The sequence below is a fragment of the Cricetulus griseus genome, chromosome 3 (assembly GCF_003668045.3).
Source record: "Cricetulus griseus strain 17A/GY chromosome 3, alternate assembly CriGri-PICRH-1.0, whole genome shotgun sequence".
In the NCBI taxonomy this organism is placed as follows: domain Eukaryota; kingdom Metazoa; phylum Chordata; class Mammalia; order Rodentia; family Cricetidae; genus Cricetulus; species Cricetulus griseus.
This window is the reverse complement of record NC_048596.1, coordinates 167,137,102-167,161,200: the sequence shown is the minus strand read 5'-3', so window position 1 is coordinate 167,161,200 and position 24,099 is coordinate 167,137,102. Positions and strand designations below refer to the sequence as shown.

At 39.1% G+C, this 24,099-nt stretch overlaps 1 protein-coding gene across 6 annotated transcripts in view; it reads right to left on the bottom strand.

Moving 5' to 3' along the window:
• Fto (FTO alpha-ketoglutarate dependent dioxygenase) overlaps positions 1 to 24,099 on the bottom strand; it is a 359,300-nt gene that overhangs the window by 188,337 nt on the left and 146,864 nt on the right. For 5 of the 6 annotated variants that reach the window (XM_027405587.2, XM_027405589.2, XM_027405588.2 and 2 more), the window contains 3 exons: positions 16,459 to 16,538; positions 9,247 to 9,390; positions 778 to 897 (listed from right to left, as the gene is read on the bottom strand). In XM_027405587.2, the coding sequence (XP_027261388.2) occupies positions 778 to 897; positions 9,247 to 9,390; positions 16,459 to 16,538 (344 nt within the window). Of the gene's footprint in view, positions 1 to 458; positions 462 to 777; positions 898 to 9,246; positions 9,391 to 16,458; positions 16,539 to 24,099 lie in introns of all 6 variants that reach the window. The other variant, XM_027405592.2, reaches the window with a different exon arrangement.

Below are 24,099 nucleotides of genomic sequence, written 5' to 3'. Positions count from 1 at the left end.
TAACCAGACCAGCACCTTCGTAACAGTCCCAGAAGTCATGACCTGAAGCTGATATTGATGTGAATCATGGCAAATATGTGGAGGGCAGAGGATGACTTTAGAGTCTATTTTCTCCTTCCATGATGTGCGTCCCTGAGATAGAACCCAGATTGCCAGGTTTGGTGGCTACTGTCTTTACATTCTGGGACATATCGCCAGCCCATGATTATTTATTTATTTATTTATTTAATATTTATTTATTTATTTTTAGGTCCCACTGTATAGTTTTATTTTAGCTATAGCAATAGGTGGTGTCATCCACATTTCTCTCCTTCCTAAACTGCTAGGTCATGCAGACTTAACTCATGCACTCTGCAGCCTGGGCTTCCATCTCAACTGTCTACTCAGTGACTTTAGACAAGCACCTAATTTCTCTATAACTAAGATTTCACATGTAAATAAGTTAGGGCTCATAACACTGTCTCACAACTGCTGAAGGAAGACCCTTTGAATAATGGCTGTAGCATAAAAACAAATGAGTGCTGGATACTGCTGTTGCCCTGTTCTCATGGTGTGTTGCAGCTTATGTCTGGCAGAGTGCCTTCTATGAAGGATATCAGAAATGTTTCCAGAAATGAACTGAGGCTCCAGTGACAAAATTGCAGGCTGCTCCCATTACCTTACAGGAAGTAACCTAACACACTCATGTAGATTGATAACATATACATTTGCCTGTGACAGCTGAAGATTTGCACAGTGCAGTACCCCAGAAAATGTGGTCAGCCCTCATGCACTTACCACACTCTCCATCTTCTTCCACAGCCCCTCCAGCTGAGTCATGGGTTCACACCACCAATCGGTGCAAATTTTGTTTCGATCTCCTTGAAACCAGAACTGTCTCAGCCACTCAAACTCGACCTGCGAACCAGAACCAGAAGGTGGCGGTTAGAATGTCCTTGTGCTAGACCAACAAGGACAATGACTTCCCCACCTAATTCTCCTTTGGCAACTTCATAGACAGGGCGAGAAAGGTGAGAGAAGCCTGGCCTAACCAGTTCCCAGCACACCCTGGTACCTCCAGAGCATTCTGAAAGCTAAGAAAATGGAAATCGCAGAGTTGAGGTCCTGCTAGGAAGACAATCCAGGCCAGGTTACATATTTTAGGCAGACACAACAAACATTCAGATCCTGGAGTACAAGCAGCCTCCACTGGGAACGACAGAAAAGTCATAACCAAACAATTAGACGTTTTTAGTAAAAGCTAAGAAGGCAATGACACAAACAGATATTAAGAATATCATGTGTCAATTTCTTAGAATGAAAAGAAAGAACTTACCTAGGGGCCAGGAGGAGCTGGTGATAATCTTAGCCATATAAGCAAACAATATATAATGAGTTATTGAGGCATTCAACCTCCTACACAGCCATTAAGGTTCTCACTTGTTGGTTCAGTAAGGGTCTATTGCAATAGGCAAACAGTAGCAAAGATAGAAGGTACTGATGTACATTCTTTTCTGGGAAACTGCTAAGCTGTTTGTGTTGACCACCTAGAGGCATTGCTCCTATCCACAGGATGGACATACAGCTCCCACCATTATCCCTTCTTCAGGCTCAGTCCTGTGTTATAGGTAGAGCTCCAGCTAAATACGAATGGCAGAAGTAGAAAGCCAGGGTTAAGCCAAACATCCCTCACTCCCCCATTTCTAGATTTTGGAAAAACAGATCTCAAGACTAGAAAAACACAAGAAGAAGCCTGTAGACATTTTGCTGTCAAACTGGAGCCAACATGGCAAGAAGTGACTATAAGGTAAGAAGATGAAATACAGGTCCTGGAGATGGCCACTGACTATCTCCAAAGCCCCTTTCCACTCAAATTGACTCAGGTTTAGTTGTCTGGGCCTTGCAATAGAAACAGTCTCAACATACACAGGCGTGAGTCTGATCAGCACTGTGCACACAAGTCTTCTATGGCTTGTCTTCCACTTGAACTTCAGATACTATCATCAATGTACAACTCCATCTCACCCCAAAACTCCTTTACTTTTGCAGTGAGCCAAGAACCATTCCATGGTGTCTGCTTTGCAGAATGATTGCATTTCACACACACAGCTGAACTATTGTCACCATCACCTGTGACCACAGAGGACTGTGGGCTGTTTCTCTACACTCAACTTTCAAGAAGCAAACAAAAAGCAACTTGTGAAGATTAACAATGGTGAAAAAGGCTCAAGTAAGAAACTGGAGAAGATCTAGTCTAACGAAAGGTTTTTGGTTTACGTTAAATAAATGTTTGTTTGATGTGTAGAACTGATTTCAGCTAAAGCTGTTTAAACAAAACAAAACAAAGCAGGAATGTGGGCGACATTAAGACAGTTGCTAAGCCTTATCTGTGGCATTAAAAGACAGTGGTTGACAGGAGGTAAATCTGAATACTTTGAAAGGAGAATGAATATGGCCACAGTTCAATTTCAGGGAAGATCCAGGTTTAGCAACACATTTACTACAAGAGAAAAACCAAGAGAGCCTCTTAATGGGTTTCTCATGAAACTGTTGACGCTGACAGAGCAGTCTCATTGCAGAGCCTCAGCCTGAAGTTAGGGAGAGGTAAAGTGGTTTCCGACAGCTTCTTAACCTTCGGGCCAGTTATTTCCACTAAAGAGGACAACACTTGGAAGCCCTGACCACCCTGGTACACAGGGAATGAAAAGACATGCAACAAGCCTATCAACCTATCAGTGTACAGGAGCCAGTACTTCTGTGATGGAGCCCTCGGAAGCAGGAAGAGGGCATATGCGGGACTCTGCCATAGGGCTAGAAAGCAAATGCAGAGCCCTGGCCATGCTAACAAACAAAAGCTTCTTTCCTCCTCAGGAACCTCAGTAGCTTGGCTCAGTGGGTAAGGGTGCTTGTCTCCAGGGCCATCAACCTGAGTTTGAGCCCTGGAACCCACATGGCAGAAGGAGTGAAATGGTTCCTCTAACTTCCACATACATGCTATGCCATAAGCACTTCGGACTCCCAGTAAAAAACCAAATGTAACTTCTGTATTTAAAGAATCAGGGTTCTGGATGTTCAGGGAAGATAGAAGACTAGAAAATGCCTCCTTGTTATGGATAAATTCCCAGCATATCTGACCTACCAAAATTAAGTCAAGACATAAAACAACTTAACTCCATAAAAAGCAATGGGACTGATAAAATAACAAAAGTGTCCCAAAATAACAAAAGTACCCCAGAACCAGACGAATTAATTCATTGCCAATTTCTACTAAATGTTCAAGGAAGAACCAACACCAGTGCTCCTTAAACTGTTTCATAAAACAGAAAGGGAAGGCAGGCAAATAAACATAGTGGACAAAGCCAGTGTTACCACAATCTCAAATCGAGAAGAACAGCAACCAAGGGCTATAGACTAAATTCACTAATGAACACAGACACACAATTTCTTAACAAAATATTTACAAATCAAATTCAAGAACAAAGGAGGACAACAATATACCATAAGTCATGACCAAATTGTTTCCACTCCAGGCATGCAAGGATGGGTCAACATATACAAATAAAGATGTAATAAAGCACATAAATTATGTAAGGGCAGACATCTTATAGACATCAGTAGATGCCAGAAGAGGCCTTTGACAAAGTCTATGTCCCTTCATAATGCAATCCCTGAATAAACTACAAATAGAAGGAACAAAGGGTATATATATCACAAGTCTATAGCCAATGTTACACTAAAGCCTCTAAAATTAGGAATGAGACAAGGTTTCCCATACTTCCCACTCTTACTCACTATAATGTTTCCTATCTTAACTAGAGAAATAAGGCAAGAGAAAGAAAAGGAATACAAATTTAAAATAGTAAAATGACTTCTATATACAGATAACATGATCCTAAACTTGAGGGGGTATAAAGACACCTTAGAAAACTCTTCCACCTGGTAACCACGTTCTGCCTTGAGGAAGGATGCTAATCCACACAGAAATCCAGTCCTATACACCTCTAACTTGCCAAGAAAGAAATAAGGGGGAAGCTCCATTCATAATTCCTCCCTCATCAGAAGAGCAAAAGATGTCTACAATGAAATAAAACACTGATGAAAGAAATTGAAACACACTAGAAGACAGAAAGACCCCAATACTCATGGATTGGCAGGATATCGTGAAAATAATTATATTACAAAAAGTTATCTACAAATTCAATACAGTTCCCATAAAACTCAAATGACACTGTTCACAGATGTAGAAAAATATTCTAAAATTCATATAGAAGTATAACATACCCCCATAAACCAGGAGCAATCCTGAATAAGCAATGCTGAAGGAATCATAACACATAATCTCAAAATATACCATAAAGCCATAGTAACAACAACAACAAAAAAGCATTGCAATGACACAAAATCAGACCAATGGAATTTAATAGAGTACCCAGAAATAAACCCACAAAACTGGGACCATCTGATCTCTTACAAGATGTCAAGAAGATACATTGGGAAAATTACAACCTCTTCAATAATGGTGCTGGGAAAACTGAATAAGCACATATAAAAGAAACAAGATTTACATCTTTTTCCACAGACAAAAATAAATTCAAAAGAGACCAAAGACCTTATTATAAAACTTGAAACTCTGAAATTGCTAAGAAAGGCAAAATACTTCAGAATATAGACATAGTCAAGGACTTTCTAGAAAAGACCTCTATAGCACAGAAAACAGTCTCAAGAATTATCAATGAGATTAAATTAAAAAGCTTTTGCTCAGAGACAGATACTATCAAAGTGAAGAGACAAACCATAAAACAGGAAAACAGTATTTATCAAATATATTACCCAACAGGGTATTACTACCTAGACTCCAAAAGACCTCCAAAAGCTAAATATCACAAAATCAAATCAAGTGAATAAATAGAATGAACTGAAAACGGTTCTAAAGGAAGAAATACAAGTGTCCAATAAACACTTGAAAAAGCATTCAACATCCTTAGCCATTAGCAAAAATACAAATTAAAGCCACCTGGAAATTCCATCACAGCCAAGTTATCAAGAAAATAAATGACAACATATGCTGGTGAGGAGGTGGGAAAATCAGAACCCTTATTCATTGTCAGTGGGAGTATAAATGGGTGCTGACATTATGGAATTAATATGGAGGCCCCTCAAAAAACAAAACTGGAACTACCGTAGGATTCAGGTATACCACTTCTAGATGTATACATAAAGGACTCTAAGTCAGCACACTATGGAGTTACCTGCTATCTATGTTTAATGTCACACTATTCACAACAGCAGAGATCTGGAACCAATCTAGATAGTCATCAGTAGATGAATGGATTTAAAAAAATGTGGTGTATATACACAGTGGAAATTTACTAAGCTGTAAAAACAATAACAACAACAAAAACTGCAACCATGGCATTTTCAGGAAAATAATAGAACTAGAGATCATTATGTTAAGCAAAAGAAGCCAGACAAAAATATAGCAGAATTGAGATAGAAATCTGTATGTATATGTTTATATATGCATGCATGCATGCATACGTATGCACATATATGACTGGAAATGGAACAGACCATGAGACAGGAAGAGCTCTAAAGGAGCTGCCTGATTTCTAATATGCACATAATGAAGATTACTATTCAACCTTCCAAGCAATTCCCATACACAGCCAAATGAAATCCCATGGGCAGAAGAAGGTGGGCTGTAGCTCAGAGTCCCACAGATCATGAAAGGCTTTCTGCATCTTCAGGGAACCATGAAAGCAAGTGTACAGTGGCTTCAGGTTCACATACACAACTCAGGAGACCATGTTCATAACCTTATGCATGCCTTCTCCACAGCACAGCCAAAAGAGATTAGCCAAGTTTAGCCTTCTCTCAGAAATACCAAGAGAATATGTCACAGGGAAAGAATCAGGATCCATCTGTCTGCCTGAACCTGTCAGTGAGCACTCAGACGATGTGGAGGAAAGATTACAACAGCCAGCGATGGCGGTGCACACCTGTAATCCCAGCACTCACATGGCTGAAGCAGAAGACTGAGTCTGAGTCTAGCCTGAGCTGCATAGTGAGAGTCTGTTTGGAAAACAAAAATGACAAAAAGAAGAAACATTCCAAAACCGTATTTCAAAACCACTATCACCACATCACCACCACTCCTCTAAAGAAAGCAAGTAGTGCCTGCTTTTTTCTCTGTCATGTTGGTTTAGACTCTTGGTTTGGCCTCAGGTCAGGCAATTGGTTTGCTCATGAGGTTGTGCACCTGTCCTAAGGGACATACGTCTCACCACACCATCTGCATTGTCTCTTCAGCCCTAAGGTCACTAGAGCAGGGGCGTGCCTGGCTACGGTTACACAGACACACACAAAGCCATTGCAGAGTAGAAGAAACTGAGAATCCAACATGCTACCCACTGTGTCACTTCCAGGAGAAACTTGCTAGACGATTGTTAGGTTTACAACACACTGGACTGGTTTGAAGAAAGAAACAGGTGATTTAATAACAAAGAAGGGAATTCTGTTTATAAAGATATTGAAATCTTTTCTCTGCATCTTAAACTGGGGGTACCAAAAGATCACTGCCTTCTTATAACTGAAGTTCCCATGCTGCCTTGCTAGAAAACAAGCTATTCTGAAGCCCAGATGGCTTCAAAGTATTCAAAGTGCTTCATTATAATTAGCCCAGCAAAGGTACATGGCCTTGAAGGAAGAGGAAAACAAACAAGAAACTAGATAACTACTAAGAAAACAGTGCAGGGTGAGTGAACCACCCCCATCCCAGGCCAGCTTGTACGACAACAGAACAACTCCTAATGATGAGCTGACACACCAACTTAACCTTGAAGTTAAGATGACTTTGGAGAGTGGGAGATGAGGAGGTGGTGGCCATGATAGGCACAGGGGACATTTATTTATAAGACTTTTTATCTGTTTACTCAGGGCTAACTCTCAAGGGCTGCCCTACCTCCCTGACACAATGTCAAAGCAGCCAGCTGGTTTCTGTGGCAGATGGATTCTGATGACAATATTCTGCTGTGTGGTTTTGCATTTTCCCTGTCCACTGCAGATAACAAAACACTACATCCGTGTAAGACCGGAGAAGACAGCAAAATGAAATAACATACATGCATGATAAAGTCAGAACCCAGTTTGCTGACCTGATTCTGAAAGTCATGAATTCTTTCAGAGTAGGTGAATGCCTGGATTAGAGATTCTGCACAAAGATGGAGACCCAATGAGGTCATCAGGTCCATAAATGCATGGCTTCAAGCAGTTCTATCTATGAGCAACATCTCCAATGGGGACACTTACTAGGCACAGTGAAGGAAGGAAACCCAGCCCTGGGTTCAGCATTAGCATGAGGCAACCAATATTCTCTGAAATCTGAGGATTCTGATGTAGTTTACCAAAGTGTAGAACTGCTCACAAGATAGGGAACCCCTTTTAAAGCTATTACAAGATATCTTATGCCCATGGGTAAAGACACTGTTTCTCATCTGCTCAGACTCCTTCAGTAACAATTTCCCTCACAACTGTGCTTAGCAGGATTTATACATCTGCTAACACTGTCCCTGTGACCCCACTTCCTACAACTGGTAGCCTCAGACCCTCCCTCACACTGCTGCTAAACTGTCCCATGAACACCAAGCATTCTCTGCCCCATGGTGTTTGCAATGGTTGCTCCTTCTGCTTGAAATGCCCCGCCCCCATGGCTCGCCCCTTCCTCTTCTTTCCAGTAGAGATGCAAGCTTTCTGGTTCTTGCCATCTTGTTCTGTTCTGTTTTCTGTAGCACTAGCAATGTCAGCACACCAATACTTTGCCAGTGTTCTGGGTTTCTTGTTTCCCTTCTCCATTTACTAGAATGTCTGTTTTCTTTACCAGTTTTCCCTAATGCAATCAGAAGAGGGGCTGGCGAAAGCTCAGAGATCATTATTTGACAGGATGAGCAGCAGCAGTGTCGTAGTCCAGGTTTTCCAGCAGTTTTCATTATATCATGAGAAAGTTTGAGATTGCCCACCCATTTGAACCTTTCTCCACCACCTGTTAATCTTACCTTTATCCTTATGTCTTTATCTGAGGTATAATTCACCCACAATAAAATCCATTCATTTGAAGTATAAAAGTCAACATTTTTTTTAAACTTATGAAGTTTAAAAAACTTTGCATGACCAATACCACAAATCTTAGCATGACAGAAGGGCGCAGGCAGATATATAAGGGTGCCTGTAGATGAGTCTAAGGATTGTTCTGTCTTCAGTGAATATGGTTATCGACTTTACACTTGCTTTTGACTAATTATAGAAGATGTCCACTTAGTAGTACAAAGTTTCTTTTTTTAAAAAGTCATTTATGCAAAAAAGTTGAAAAAAGCTAAACAGTTAATACATATAGTTTGGGTATGTGGGAATTGAGAGTCATCTTAGGATGTGCTCTGACCTCATGATGCAGACCCACTGAGCTCACAGAGTGCAGAAAAGCAGCTGTTCTCACAAATGTAAGGCATAGCATTAACCACTTATTGTTGGGTGGGCAACCATTCTCCCCAAGTCTCTTTATTTCTGCCTCTTTCCAGGAAGCCACTGACTGTATTATGCTGCAGTCCCTCTGCAAGGATGCTTGTATTGGGAAAACTCATGGGGGTGGGTGGTAGTCAGTGTCTTCATGCAGAAGTTAGGGCAAAGCTACTCATAGACTTGGAAGATGATTCCAATCCATTAGAAAAGTCAATTCCCTTGTCTCAAGGTTCTACTTCATATAATGGAACCCTTCTGGTGCCATGCTATATTTCCTGTGGAAACCATCTCAAAGAAAACAAAGGTCTGAATGTTTGTGCCCTTTGCACCCAAATTCTTATAGTGAAATCCCAACCACCACAAAGTGACAGCTCATTTGGGGAGGTAACTGAGCCCAAGGGCAGAGCTCAATGCAGATAGAAAGGAGGCCCAATGAGGCTTTGTCCTTTCCACCTTGCAAAGACACAATGAGAAGGTACCATCTATGAATCCAGAAACAGCTCCTAACCAGACACCCAAACTGCCAGTGCCTTGCTCTTGGGCTTCCCAGTCCAGACTAAAAGGATAAATTCCCACTGTGTAGAAGCTGTATGGCTGTATGGCTGTATGGCTGCCATGTTTTGTTAGCACTAACATGCTGGCTCTGACTATTGGTGTAAGCTGCCCTCTCCTCTGACTCCAATGTCCTGTGTTAGATCCTCTTGAAGCTGCAAGCAGGGGTGAGTCCACACCTAGCAACTTCTTGGCCATCCTCACCTCATTGTGGATATCTTCTCCTTTTTTCAAAACTGCAGGTTCCAAGGACTTCAGAGAGACGTCACCATTATCCGAGTCATTGAGGACATTCTGCAGCGCCAACTGGCAGCGTTGTAAAATATAATCCAAGGTGCCTGTTGAGCACTGCCAAGACAGAAGGACAGCAAGCCTGTGAGTGACTCCAAGCTCACAATGCCCTCTTCCTGCTCACATTTGCCCCTACTCTGTGTACTTACCTGCCATCCACACAGTTCATGCTTCCTAAGTGAGAATTATAGTGTGGCCTGCCCCCTTGATTCTGTATTGCCAGCCAGCCCTTATCTGGTCCCACAGACTGTGGGCTATCTGCACCATGTAGGACTCCTCTCTCTAAATAACATGCACCTTGAGGTGTGTCAACACCTCATATATGCATATATATTCTACATATATTGCAGACCTTAAACTGATTCTCAAATGTAGAAGAAATGTAACAAACAATGATTCAGGGAATCACCAGTTAGCAAAAGATAATGATTTTTGTCCTGTGCTATGAATGCATCAATGAGGGAGAATGGTAGACAAACTAGAAAATTTGATGCAAAGCACATAAACTAGAGCAGCAATAATGTGTGTGTACGTGTGTGTGTGAGTGTGTGTGTGTGTATGTGTGTGTGTGGCGGGGGGAGAGTGACATTACAAATTCAAGGCAAAGAACTTCTTCCCTTTCCTATATGTAGATATAGGAAAAAGCTGCAATCCTTCCTAGAACAGTTTCTAGGAAAACTATGGGGCTTAGGCTGCAAAGCATACTCAAGGCAAAGCTGAGACCTCATCATCAGTAGGGATAGAGACAGCTAGTTCACCGCTCTCTAGGCCTGTGGAAATGTGAGAGGTCAAATGGACATACTCCTTTGAAGGAGCATATGTTGGAGAAGCCAAGGATACAGATGGAGTATGAATTCACTTATTTTGATAATGAAGTGATTTCTTAGAATGATAAGAAGATACATATCCTTTGGGTGTCTGAGGAAAATGTGTCCTTAAAATATTTTTCTTTTAATATTTATAATTTAAAGCAAGCACATGGGGGGCTAGAGAGATGGCTCAGAGGTTAAGAGCACTGGCTGCTCTTCCAGAGGTCCTGAGTTCAATTCCTAGCAACCACATGGTGGCTCACAACCATCTGTAATGAGATCTCTTCTGTTGTGCAGGCATGCATGCAGACAGAACACTGTAAACATAATAAATAAATCCTTTAAAAAACGAAGCATGTGGAAAAGCCTTTGCAAGCAAGTCTTGTGGTATAGAAACCATCATTGCCCCTTTATGCAACACGGCATAGATAAGCCTTGGAAACAATAAGTTTTTGTGTCCACAACAGAAGCTTGGCTAATATGTATTTTAATATGGTGACCCCAGAGTGCAGAGTGCATGAGGGTAGGTAGCACTGAAGAAGAGGGGTGAACCCCTACTCACAAAATGCCCCATTACCTACTTCTAAGTGGTAACCACCAAGAAAGGCATTCCACTTTCATTTCTGCTTCCTAAGTATGGAGTGAAGTCAAGCAAGTGCATGCCATTTACTATACCTGAGAACTGGGATAACCTACGCTCTCCGTCAGTGTGGAGCCAATTGATGAACTAAGCCTGCCAAACCTAACCTGGCCATAAAAAAAGAAATGAGGGACTTTGTCTTTCTAACTTTATATATAATTGATATAAAGAACTTAGGAGTGGGCCTGCATTTTTGAGGTTTTATTCCTTTCTTGGTCACAGCTTTATTGAAATCTTTATTGAAATTTAATTCATATCATGAAGTACAGCTATTTAAAGCAACAATCAGGCTTTTTTTTTTTCAGTATATTTTGAGTTGTACTACCATCACTACAATTAACTCCAGGATATTCTGTTACTCTAAATGAAACTCTTGCCCTTTAGTGTCATTTCCACCAGCACTAACTTGCTTCGTGCTATAAAGAAATGATGCTGAAGTCACACACACACACACACACACACACACACACACACACACACACACACACACACACACCCCACACACACACACACTTGCCTGTTTTAAACCTTTCAGGTCATTAAAATCTTTGGCTGTAGTGGTCCTTTTTTTTTTTTCCTTCCTTTTTTTTTTTCTTTTGGTTTTTCAAGACAGGGTTTCTCTGTGGCTTTGAAGGCTGTCCTGGAACTAGCTCTTGTAGACTAGGCTGGTATCGAACTCAAAAAGATCCGCCTGCCTCTGAGTGCCGGGATTAAAGGCATGGGCCACCACTGCCCAGCATATGCTGTCTTTTGTGTCTTCTTTTTACACTAGTATGTCGTTATGGTTCATCTCTGTTGCAGCAGCGTGCATCCGTATTTCAACCTTGTTTATTGTCAAATAGTAGTCAATTATACGGATATGTGATGAGCAACTGTGCTGTGTCCAGTTTTAGGCTATTATGGGCATTAACATACAAGTTTTCATTTCTCTTGGCCATATGGCCAGGTACAGGATTGCTATGCCAGTAGCTTTCTTGAAGGGCCAGTCCACACCAAAGTCACTACAGAATATGGTGCATTCCTGCCAGCAGTACAGACTGAGATCTTGTTTCTGAATAGCCTTGCCGACATGTATTGCCTTCATTTGACTCTCGCCATCTTAGTGTGTGAGAACGGTATCTCACTGTAGTTTTTATTGGCAATCCTCTGATGACTAATGTTGATATAATTTTTTTTTTTTTGGTTTATTTCTTTGTTTTACTTTCAGTAATGGGGAGGGAATCCAGGGCTTTGTACACGGCAAGCAGATTTTACCACCAAAGCACTCTCAGCTATCCTGTGCATTTTTCATGTGTTCTTAGCTGTTTTTATACCTTCACTGGCACCTGTCTATTTATCTCATTCACCATTTTAAACAAAATCATTTCTCTTTTGAATTATTGACTTTAAAAGAGTCTTTTTATATTCTAATTACACTTATTAGATACATGGCTTGTTAATATTGTCTCTATTTTTTTTTACTTTGTTGACAGTTTACTTTGAAGTACAAAGAATTTTTAACTTTGTGATGAAGTTCATGCTTTCTATTTCTTTCTTGGGTTATTTACGCTTTAGCTGTCATATCTGAAAACCCAAGCCCCATGCAAAGATAAGAATCACTTGTTGGTAGGTAATTATCAGTAAGTTTTCTGAGACAAAACAAAAGATATATGGGTACAGGGAAGACTAACATGTGTTCCTGTGTCCTAGGCTGACACATATTATCATTGAAATGGTAACACAAACTTGATCACATTTGGTGGTCTCTATGAAGGCAGAACTAGTTTATCTAAGGAAAAAATAGAGAATATATAACTTTATATACTTTTAAAATTTTGAACTGGCTGAATAATTAAAAAATAATTATGTGTAAAGTTCAAGTTTATAAAAAAACACTCTCAAATCTCCAGAACATTCTGGAAATAAAACTAAAATCAAATAAAAAGAGCCAATAGTAAGAGTTTTGCTCACATACAACCCATTTCTCCACACACAACGCTCTGTCCCACTAACTGCAAGGAATAACACAGTGCCATTTCCACAAGACAATCTGCTTCCTACTAGTGCAACAGCCAATCATTTTGGGGACGGAGCACAGGTAAATCATATAACACAAGCATGCACAGTATGAGTGAAGATGAGGCAACCCTGGAAAACATGAGGGCTGAAAAGTCGAAGTAATTTATTTTCCCTCTTCTACTGAGAGAAACAAGAGTGCACTGCAGTTTGAGAAGGAAACTTTTCCCTTCTTTGATCAGTGGAAACAATAACAAAAGATGAAATGAAACATTTTAAATAAGATACAAACATTCTGTCACCTGAACCTATGTCTAGTTTGAGTTTCCATCTGTGCACCAACAGAAGCATGTGCTGGTTTTCATTACCTACACACAGATAAGGATTCAAACTGACCACTCCCAGGATTGTTGAGTCAATTTCATTAACTCATCAGAGGCACCAAGGATCTGCCCAGCTTTCCCTATTGTCCATGCTACATAAGCCTCTTTATCAATCCTGTTTTACTGAATTAGCTCCTAAGTTTGATCCTCAAATATACTGTTAGGAGACCAAAGAAGTGAGTGTTGTTGTGGCACTGTGCACAGCCCCGTGAGGAGCTCCAAAGACTAAACCCACAAGATGTGCAGGAATATACAGCTTCAGCGTAATGTTATCAGTACTGAATGCTATCAGTTTTTACTTCAGTAGTCATGTTTTTCTGGAAATAAAGTTGCTCTAAAATAGTGATTATTAAAAATTATTTTCAGTTTTTGGATGCTTGCCTACCCAAAATCCTACATACTCAGAATCATGCATACTAAGACTAGTAGTGTTTATTTTAAAACTAGCCACTAAATATTTTGTACTTATAAGCCACAAATATTCAGCTCTCTCTCAGAAAGGCCAAAGCAGCAGTAAACAGTATGTAAACAAATTGAGTGTAGCTGTGTTCCAATAAAACTTTATTCATAAGAGCAGCCTGCTGCTCCTGTCATTTGCTGACTGATAAATATACAGAAAAGACATTTAAGTAATTAATATTACAGGTATCCAATTATTAAAATATCATGCAGTTTGAACCACAGAGAATATAAGAATCATAGACTGGCAGTAAGTTTTCTTTTCTGAGATGGTCTCACATATCCCAGGCAGGACCCAAACTTGCTCTATAGCCCAGGACGACCTTGAACTTGTGATTTTCCCTCCTCTACCTCCCAAGTGCTGGGGTTATAGGCACACACCACATGTTCTGCTTATGGTATGCCTGGTGATCAAAAACATTAGGGAAGTGTTCTACCAATTCAACTACATTCCCAGCCTGACTTGGAGAAATGTATTCTTCCGAGAGACCCACTACACACAGCCCCTCTCTTTATTTAAAGTGAATTAATGCTCAAAATGTGGCCTAAAGATACAAGGATACTTATGGTTAATCTGAGAAAACTAAGCTTAAGAATATTTTTGAAAGTAACTAATAGACAACATGAAATTAGTCCACAAGGAAAAAGGAATCAAAGCTGGAAGGCAGGATACGTCCTAACTTTGCAACTTCATTTCACCACAGTGTCTTACATTCTTTGCTACCTCGTATTCTGCACTGTTCTTCCTCCTATCTGTAAGCATCATCTGTAGCCCACACTGGACCAGAATGTGTGAGCTCCTTCCTCAGCATCTAGGACTACAGGCATATACCACCACACCTGACTCGTAGGCATCTTGAAGACACTAATAAATCACCTGTTCCTGTTTATAACTGGCTAAAAGAATACCTTGAGTGTCAGACAGTTAATGAAAGTCTGCTAAATGAGTGAAATAAAATCCCTTCTTCTGAATAGCAACTCTCATTGAGTAGAAGTTTTCATCTTTGAGACTTTTTACTGTCTCTTGCTTCATGTCCACTCTAGTGAACACAGAGATGAAATTAACCTCCCACAAGGAGTCTCTGATATTCCTCTCTCCTCTTCTATTATTTTTCAATTCACTGTTCTAAAAGACTTAGATGCAATTACTTATTGCATTACATCAAATTGAATACAAAGAATCATGTGAATTCAAGAATATTGGTATCCCCATCAAATACATATTCCAAGCATTTTACTCTTTAATGGCCAAAGGTTCTGTCTGACTACTCTTACAGGTTAGATTATGAAAGATATGGGGGAGACATGCTTACACAGCACATACTCAAGTGACTGACAAGAACAGGACTCTTGGGAGGATTATATCTAGACAGATGACTACAAAAGGAAATGGAGTCATCCTGTACCACATCAAATGGTCTATAAATATTCCATCCCCTCCCTATTTCTTACCCTCCCTCCTTCTTAACAGAACGTACTTAGAACTAATTGACACTTGCCAATGGCATTTACCTTTCAAAGAAACAACACCAACAATCTAAGACAAGAATTTGTATGTTTGTATTTATCATTTTGAGTTGGGCAGAATGGCTATGTGGGTGGCTCTAATTCCCATGCTTGCAGTGCAGATCAATAAAACAAACACTGAAACATTCAAAGAATGAGTGAACAGAAAAGAAAAGATTTCAGAAAGGAAGACAGAATGACTAGTGGGCTTGCTGGCATTCTAAAAATATGCCCGCCCTTTCTGCTATACAACATCATGACACTCCATCTACCAAGAAAAGGCATGGTGTTGCCTGACTCAGTGGCCTTGTGCAGCCTCAGGACTAGCAAGACCTTGCACTTGTGCCATTTTACAAGGTTAATTTCTTCTGGCCAATATCCCCATACTTATCCTCTGAAAAGTCAAGCTATAAGGCAAAACACAGTCAACAAGCTGGGGTACTGGGGGTTGTTGCTCAGTAATTGCCTAACATGTGAAAAGTCTTGGACTTAGATTCTAGCAACCCATAATTAGTTTGTTCATTAATTAAGACTTGGACAGGAAGCCAGTCTATAACCCTTGTCATTACTCCCCTGCTCTCTAAAACCCTAGAGTGACTGCTAGACAATTGTTTCTCATCTTATAATTTCCATTCTGATCTCAGTTGATAGGCCACTGGGCTGGGAACATGATTGGGGACCTTGGAAGTTCTCTGACATCGATGTAAGCTTCTCATAAATTTACATTCATATGTCTACTTGTCGGACCAAAAATTAAGGCAAATGTTGATCTCAGCCATTTGAAAACAAATAATATATACACAAGCAAACAAATTCACCTCATTTTCTTTGCTCTTGACCATGGCAGGCATGATCACCCATAGAAGTGTAATGTTATCAGCATATGTAATAACATTTACCTACTTCATGAAATAAAACCCTTGGCTGGTAAGATGGCTCAGTTAGCAAGATACTTGCCTGAGGACATTGAGTTTCATCCCTGGAACCTACAGGAAGGAACTGACTCCTATAAGAAGTTCTCTGACCTACACACACACACACACACACACACACACACACACACACACACACACACACTAATAATATAGACATTTTCTTTTTAAAGAAATAGCTCCAAAAGGCAAAATAAGCTTATCCTATACTGTGAATAAATTTAAAAACTGCAGCCACTACAATCCAGAGCTAAAAGTAAGTAAATAAAGGCTAAAGGCAAATTAGATGAGAGTGCGTTTCTGGTTAAGCACTCTTCCAAAGCTCTATGATAAATTGCTTATTCAACTACTTCTGCCACCTTCAGTTAAGTGTGAATCATCACATTTTTCTTTTTGCTTACCTCTGCCACTCGGTGGGTGGAACTAAAACGAGGCTGTGAACCAGCCAAAACACAGTGCTGGTGGGTGGCATTGAGATCATCTGCAGGAAAAATGAAAAAAAAAAAAAGTTTATTAGTTACTACACACTAGCCACTGTTTAACTAACGCACAAAGTAAACAGTAAATGTGTCATCGAAGGAACAACAATTACCAAGGAATTAACACTTAACTTATGTAAACTGGTCTTTGTAATTGGGTTGGTCACATAAATATTGCATGTATATGTATAAAATGAATCATTCAAACCAGGATTCTTGCATATGTGTACATAAATAGGTTTCATAAGTAAAGCACCCACACCAAGGTGCTATCAGTAATACACCAGGACTACCCTTGGCAACCATGGCATATGGCCTCTAAGGACATGTGGTTTTATGATGCTCATCTACTACCATGTTTTCTCTCTGTGGACTGAGCTTTCCTCTTTCACAGTTATAATTATATCATTAACAGAAGCCAGAGTCCTTTTCAATTATTTGGAAATAAATATCTTTTATTCCAAGTTCATCTTTTTCTATCTACTTAAAGTGCTCATTTTGCCCTGACAATTGACCAATCAAGCATGTTGGGCTTTTGAACAAAATTCAAGCCTGGACCATGACTCCAAAGGAAAAAGGGGTGGTGCCTCATTAGTTGAAGAATACTCCTAAAATCCCAAGTACACAGAGACAAATCAGAACCCAGGTTTATGTGTATTCTAAATACTAATGCTTCTGCCAAACAGAGTCTCTATCACATTCACTTAGGGCATTGCCTCAATTATTACAGAGACAAGACAAGAACTGAACAGTAGGTGCCTCGACAAGCTATCATGACAAACAATGACTTTAACTAAGAGTACTCAGGTTCCCTCTAAACATAGAAAGGAAACACAAAAGGAGAAACAGAAGGCTTCAGCTCAGGGACAGCATGAAGTAAAAGTAACAGTAACAGTAACAGCAACAGTAACAGTAACAGTAACAGGGCTTACCCACAGCTTTTAACAATTAAATGCTTTTAAACAATAAAAAGTAACAAAGCAAAACAGGGAGTCAAAGATTTCTAACACAGGGAAGCAGATCCCAAAAGAGAAAAGAAACAACACAGGCAGGTTTACAACTGCCCTAACTTAGTGTCTAGAAAGGGGTTCAAAGACAGAGTGGGGAAGTGAAGCAAAAGGAAAGGACAGAGATTAGAGGGGAAAGCTAAGGCAACAAGATTCCTAAAATGTTCTAGATTGGGGGTAGGAGTTTGGGGAGAACATGCTGCAGTCATTGGCTAAGCACTGAACTGTGTATGTGTGAGTGAAACTCCCAAAGATGAAAAAGAAGCATCAGAGATCAGAAGTCTGAGCAGCCAGTACCTCACTCCTGACCATGAAAGAGTAGTCTCAGCAGAGGGAAGGCTCCTAGAGCAAGGTACTAGGCAATCCATAGGAAAAGTTACTTTAGTAACAAAGACAAACTAGTGCCAGAAGAAGTATTGTTAGAGATACATCCAGCCTAGCAGAAACTATGTCTCTAAAGAATTTAATTCATTTAAGTAAATTAATTATCCATCGAAGCATTAATTTAACATTATTTAAAAGAATGAAACAAAATAGACATATATCAAATACCATATACTCTAGTACTCATTGAAAAAAAATAAAAGGAGAAACTCTGTATCTACATAAGACATGTATAGATCTTTCTTTTATATACATAAACTTTAATCTTATACACATAAGCAGAAGCTTCTGAATATTAGATATGTAGTACCTGAAATTTTAAAGGCCACTAAATGAGATTAAAGAAAATTTAGACTGTATATAAGAAAAAAATGAGTGAACAAAAACACATGATAAAAGAAACTCTCCCTGAGCAGTGGTAGTGCACTCCTTTAATCCCAGCACTCCAGAGGCAGAAGCAGTTGGGTCTCTGTGAGTTTGAGGCCAGCCTTGTGTACAGAGCAAGTTACAGGACAGCCAGGGCTATTACACAGAGAAACCCTGTCTTGAAAAACAAAGAAAGAAAGAAAGAAAGAAAGAAAGAAAGAAAGAAAGAAAGAAAGAAAGAAGGGAGGGAGGGAGGAGGGAGGAGGGAGGGAGGGAGGGAGGGAGGGAGGAGCTCCAAAATAAAGGAAAGATTTAAAAAGACCTCAAAAGGATGAGAACATCAATGTCGGAGAGCAAAAATGTCCCCCCAAAACCAAGACTGAATCGTAAGGTACACACCATTTCCCCTCTACAGACCTCACTACTTCACTGAAGACCTGTTTAATGCAATATCATGTTATCCATCAAGAAAAAAAAAACTAAAAGTATAACTTGAAAGAATAAACAAAATAAGAATCAGTCAAAGAGGGAGGGATTTTAGGTAACATGTGTTAGTTAGATAAGAGGAAATCATAAGTAAATCAATAATACCAAAACCTGAAAGTATAAACTGCTGCCATTGGCTAAGGGCAGATAATGTCCTCAAGGATCACTTTGCAACATGTCAGAGTTTCTTTCCTTTTTAAGGCTGAATAATATTCTATTGCATGCATTGCATATGCTACAGTTGGCTTAACTATTCAATGGTTGATGGACACTTGGTTCACTTCCATCTTTCTGCAATTGTGAATGACAGTGGTGTGACCATTGGTGTACAGATTTCTCTTTGGGAGTACTGATTTCAATGCATTTGGTATATTCTTAGAAGTGAGATTCCTGGATTGTATTCACACTTGAGAAAATGTCTCACAGTCTTCCACACTGCCTTCCACAGTTTACACTTCTATCATTTAGCACACGAGCTTTCTAGTTTCTCCACTGCCTTACCAACACTTGCTAGTTTCTGTTTTTCTATTTTATCACAGCAATATCAATTGTGTGTGAAGCAATACAGGGCTTTTGATGTACATTTCCAAATGAGTCATCTTTTCAGACAAGAGTTAAATAACCTGGTAAATCAAAATTGGTCATAGACCTAAATGTCTGAAGTCAAATAAAAAATTCTCAGACTATAAAGGCAAAATATTTGTGAATTTCCAAAGACAGAATGACTACTTCTCAGATATTCTAATGAAGATGGAGCCACAGGAACAGAAAGCAGGTCAGCAACTTCAAAGGGGATCAAAGTACCCAATCTTGGCACCTTGGACCATCCATGAACAAGGATCTAAAGACACACCAACTGTAGCCACACCTTGTTGGAAAAGGAAATGTATTAATTCAGATGCTACAATGCATAGAGTCCCAACTAAGGAGGAGGGGAAATTCTGAGAACTTGAGAAATTCACAATTCAGAAACACAAGATCCCTAAAAGACCAAGATGGAATCATTAAGATAGACCATTCCCCTCCCCCATGCCTCACCACCTTACTAAAAGCCTACTTAATGCAGTTCTATTCACCTGGGATATTCTGTTACACATCATGAAGAATATGAAAAGGCATTTAAAAGGCAAAAAGCCGAGCTTGAAAGAATGAGAAAACATCATAACCAGTCAGATATGACAAGAATGTTAAAATTATCAGACCATTAATTTTTAAAAACTGTGATTAATATACTAAGGATCTAAAGGGAAAAGTAGACAACATACAAGAGCAGATGGAGAACTTGAGCAAAGGGTGGGGATTCTAATCATCAAAGAGAAATGCTTGAGATCAAAACCCTACCAGAAGTGCTGAGCATTTCTGATGGGCTCATTAGCAAACAGGACATGACAGAGGAAAGATCTCAAAGCTGAAGATATGTTAATAGAGACTTCCCAAACTGAAAATCAAAGAGAAAAAAAAAGACTAGAAAAAGTAGACTATGGAAGAACTATGACACAGCTATAAAAGGTATAATATATGTATAATGGGAATACTAGAAGGGAAATACTGAAAGGAACAGGAGAAAATTAGAAGCAACTATGAGTAAAAAATTTCCATAAGTCACCATTACACACCAGTCAACAGAAGCTCAGAAGGCATCAAGCCAAGTTAAGTGTCAATAACAAGACAGCATCTCATACTTGCTGAGGTCCTACTAGTTGTTTTTGTTTGTTTTGTTTTGTTGATACTGGGACTGAACCCAGAGCATGCTAAGCAATGTACTTCACCACTGGGCTACACCTCTACCCTAGCATATCACGTTGAAATTTCAGGAAATCAAAGACAAAAAAAATTTTTTTGAATGAGTCCAGAAGGGAAAACAATTAATCTCTTTGGGAACAAAGATAAGAAAGTCAACTGTTTTCTCCACAGAATCTGTGCCAGAAAGAAATGTGGGAAGTTAAATATTTAGCATTGCCAATGAAAGGTGGACAACCTAGAGCTCTACCACATGAGAGTACCCTTCAAAGGAAAAGGAGAAATACAGACCGTTTCAGACAAAGAAAACCAAAATAATTGTTTAGACTCACATTTCAAAAAAGACATCTCAGAAAAAAGAGGCAAATATTAAAAGCTACTATCTTTTACCCTTGTTCTCAGCGACAACAACTTGTCATGTGTGTCTGTTGTGTGGACTGCAATAAATGGCAGAAAGGATATAAATGATGAGATGAAGAATCACAAATATTTTGCTATTTTAGTGTACCTCAGTGATTATTCTGTAGTAGAATGCTTTTTAAAGACAGAACTGGATTAGCTGTAAACATAGTTTACAAATTACAGGGTGCGGCTTAAGAAACAAAAAAGAGAAAAAGTACCAGGGATATGTAAAACAGAAAACAAAGAAGAATCATACAAAATATTCAAAATCACAAATGGCAGAAGGGAATAAGAAAGAAAGCAGCACATACATGCAGTTACTATGTCAACTAGATCAGTGATCAGTCATCTAGGTATACCTGTAGCTTTCAAAAGACCTGGGACAATTCAGGTTGTTGCTGCAGGAGGAGGCTACTCAGACTTAGTGAGGGGGGGTCACTTCCTAAGATCACACTGGAAATGACATGGGTGTGGTCCTACCCTAGCTATAAAAGCTGTACAAGAAAACCATCAGGCATACTGGTTCCAGTTTCAGCTCCTTCCTGACTCTAGGATTTGGACAATTAATGTGTACTTTTTCCATAGTGGCCTCTCTGGGGAAACTACAAACTCAATACTTCCAAATTCATAGTCATCAAATTCTTAAGAAGAAACAGCAAGAAATGGGCTTGGAGTTTTTGATGCATGTAATGTTCCAGGCTGACTACAAGATATGCTTGCTTGTATGTATGCTGCTATCCCCAAGGTGGAAGTTTGCTTCCTGGATATGAAACTTGAAAATTGTTTCTGAGTTTTATTGAAAAAGTTGAGATCGTCAAAGTTTAAAAAGAAAAGTCCAACTAAATGTTGTCAATAAGAAACACAATCTAAGTAAAAAAAAAAAAAAAGCACATTTAAGTAAAAGACTGGAGAAAAGTATACCCTACTACATTCATCAAGAGAAAGGCACGGGATAGCTGGGGCTCTAGATTATCAGTGGGGACTCTCGATATAAGACAAGCCACCTTGTGGTCTCTATTTGTCCTGCATGGGGTTTCACCAAACACAGAGCTGAACACCTCTGTGGTTGCAAAGCACCAGGTGAGCAAATAGAAATTGAAAGTGGAGAAATAATTCATAATAAACACACTGAATAATGCACTGAATCAAAAAAGAAAGCTAATGTGGTTATATTAATATGAAAGAGCAGGCTTCAGGGAGGATATAATACAACTATAAACCCTTTGGCTCTCTGAGAAAACATACAAATCTTTAATGTATAACCACTTATCTGTAGAACTTAAAAAAATGTAAGAAAATCTGACAGAACTGTGAGGATTATAGCTGGACATTTAAAAATTCCTCTGTCTAAAACGGAAAGATACAGCAGATAGAAAGTCACTGAAGAAATAACTGAGCTCAACAACATCATTAGTCAACAGAGTACAGCAGACATCAAGAGTGCTTTATCCAACAACAGATAGGCATTCCTGCTAAGCTCAGATGAACGGGACTCCAGGGGAGACCACATTCTGGACCATCTTGTATGCATTACTACATTTAAAACAACTATAACTATGCCATATCAGCCCTCAGACCACAATGGAATGCATAGCAGCGGCAATAAAATGATTAACATAACAACAGCTAGAAAAATTCCCAAACACATAGAGACCAAAAAATATACTTCTACACAATACAAGCCACAGAAACAAAAAACTCAAGAAAAATTATAAAAGATTATGAATTAAATGAAAGTAAAATTCTATTGACCTTTCATGTAATTTTGAAAAACTACTTCAGAGGATCAACTAAGAAGAGGAAGATAAATTATGAGGCCATAGCTAGCTGGCACCATCATTTTTAGGCCAAAAGCAAGGCATAAATACTTTGACAAAGAGACATAGTGGAGCAAGGTGTTCACTTCATTGTGGCCATGGAACAGAAAGAAACAGAAAGGGACCAGGGCCAGGTATCCCCTCCAATGAAAGCACCTCCCCAGCCCCCACCTTGTGATCTACATTCTCCAAGCAGGTTCTACCTTCCATTGTGTACTTACATATGGATTCACCTACAGATTAACCGTGGCTGTTTTCATCATCATAAGTGAGTCAGCAGCATCTCTAGGACCAAGCCTTTACACATCAGGCTGCAGGGAAAGCATTTCCTACCTGCAAGTCACAGGAACATGCTGAATGCACAGTAAACTTCTTAGAGAAAAAGTTCTTCCTATGTTTAAAAGGAAGAAAGTGCTGAAACTAATAACCTGAGTTTCCATTTCAGAAAACTGGAAAAAGGAGAGTAAACTACTCCGGCACAAATGCAAGAAAACAAGTAAAAATTAAGATAAATTAGTGAAATAAAAATAGAAAATGGGAATATATTCAAAGTACAAGATATTCTTGTATGAAAATATCCTTACATAAAAATACAACTGAGAATGAATATATACAAAGGAAAACATTAAATTATACTTAAAAAAGTAAAAAGGGAAACCAATAAAATCTATGAAGCCAAAAGCTGCTTTAGCCAAAATACCAACAAAACAAGTTAGACTCTAGATAAGCTGAAAAATTAGAACAAATACAAATTACTAATATAAGAAATTAATGACCTGACAAAACTGCAGATACCATGGATATTACAAAATAATACATGAATGCCTCAACTATTTCTACCCCCTAATCTGATTATCTAGGTTAACTGGACCACTTTCTTGAAAAGTATAAAATGCTAAATTTCACATACAAATCAGTAATATAAATTCACAATATAAGTAGTCCCATCTCTATTAACTAAATAATGAATAACCTCTAAAACCAAAAGAAATTTATCCAAACAATATTAGCATTGTATCCCATCAGACACTGATGGGGAAAAAGTTTAGGCAGCCTCGAAGGAGGTGAAGGTATGGACACTCATTCTACGAGGTCAGCCTTTCCCTAACACCAAACACAGAAAACAGTACAAGACAACTAAAACACAACTTCTCATTAGCCCAGGGGCAAAACTCCTTGAAAAAAATCTTAGCAAATTGAATTCAACAGTGAATTAGAGGAATTATTCATCATGACCACATGGGATGGAAGATAAGCTCAACATCTGAAAATCACTTGATGTAATCCATCTAATCAAAAAGCTAAAGAAATGTATGATCAAACCAACAACACAGAGAACAATGTGATAGAATCTAACATCC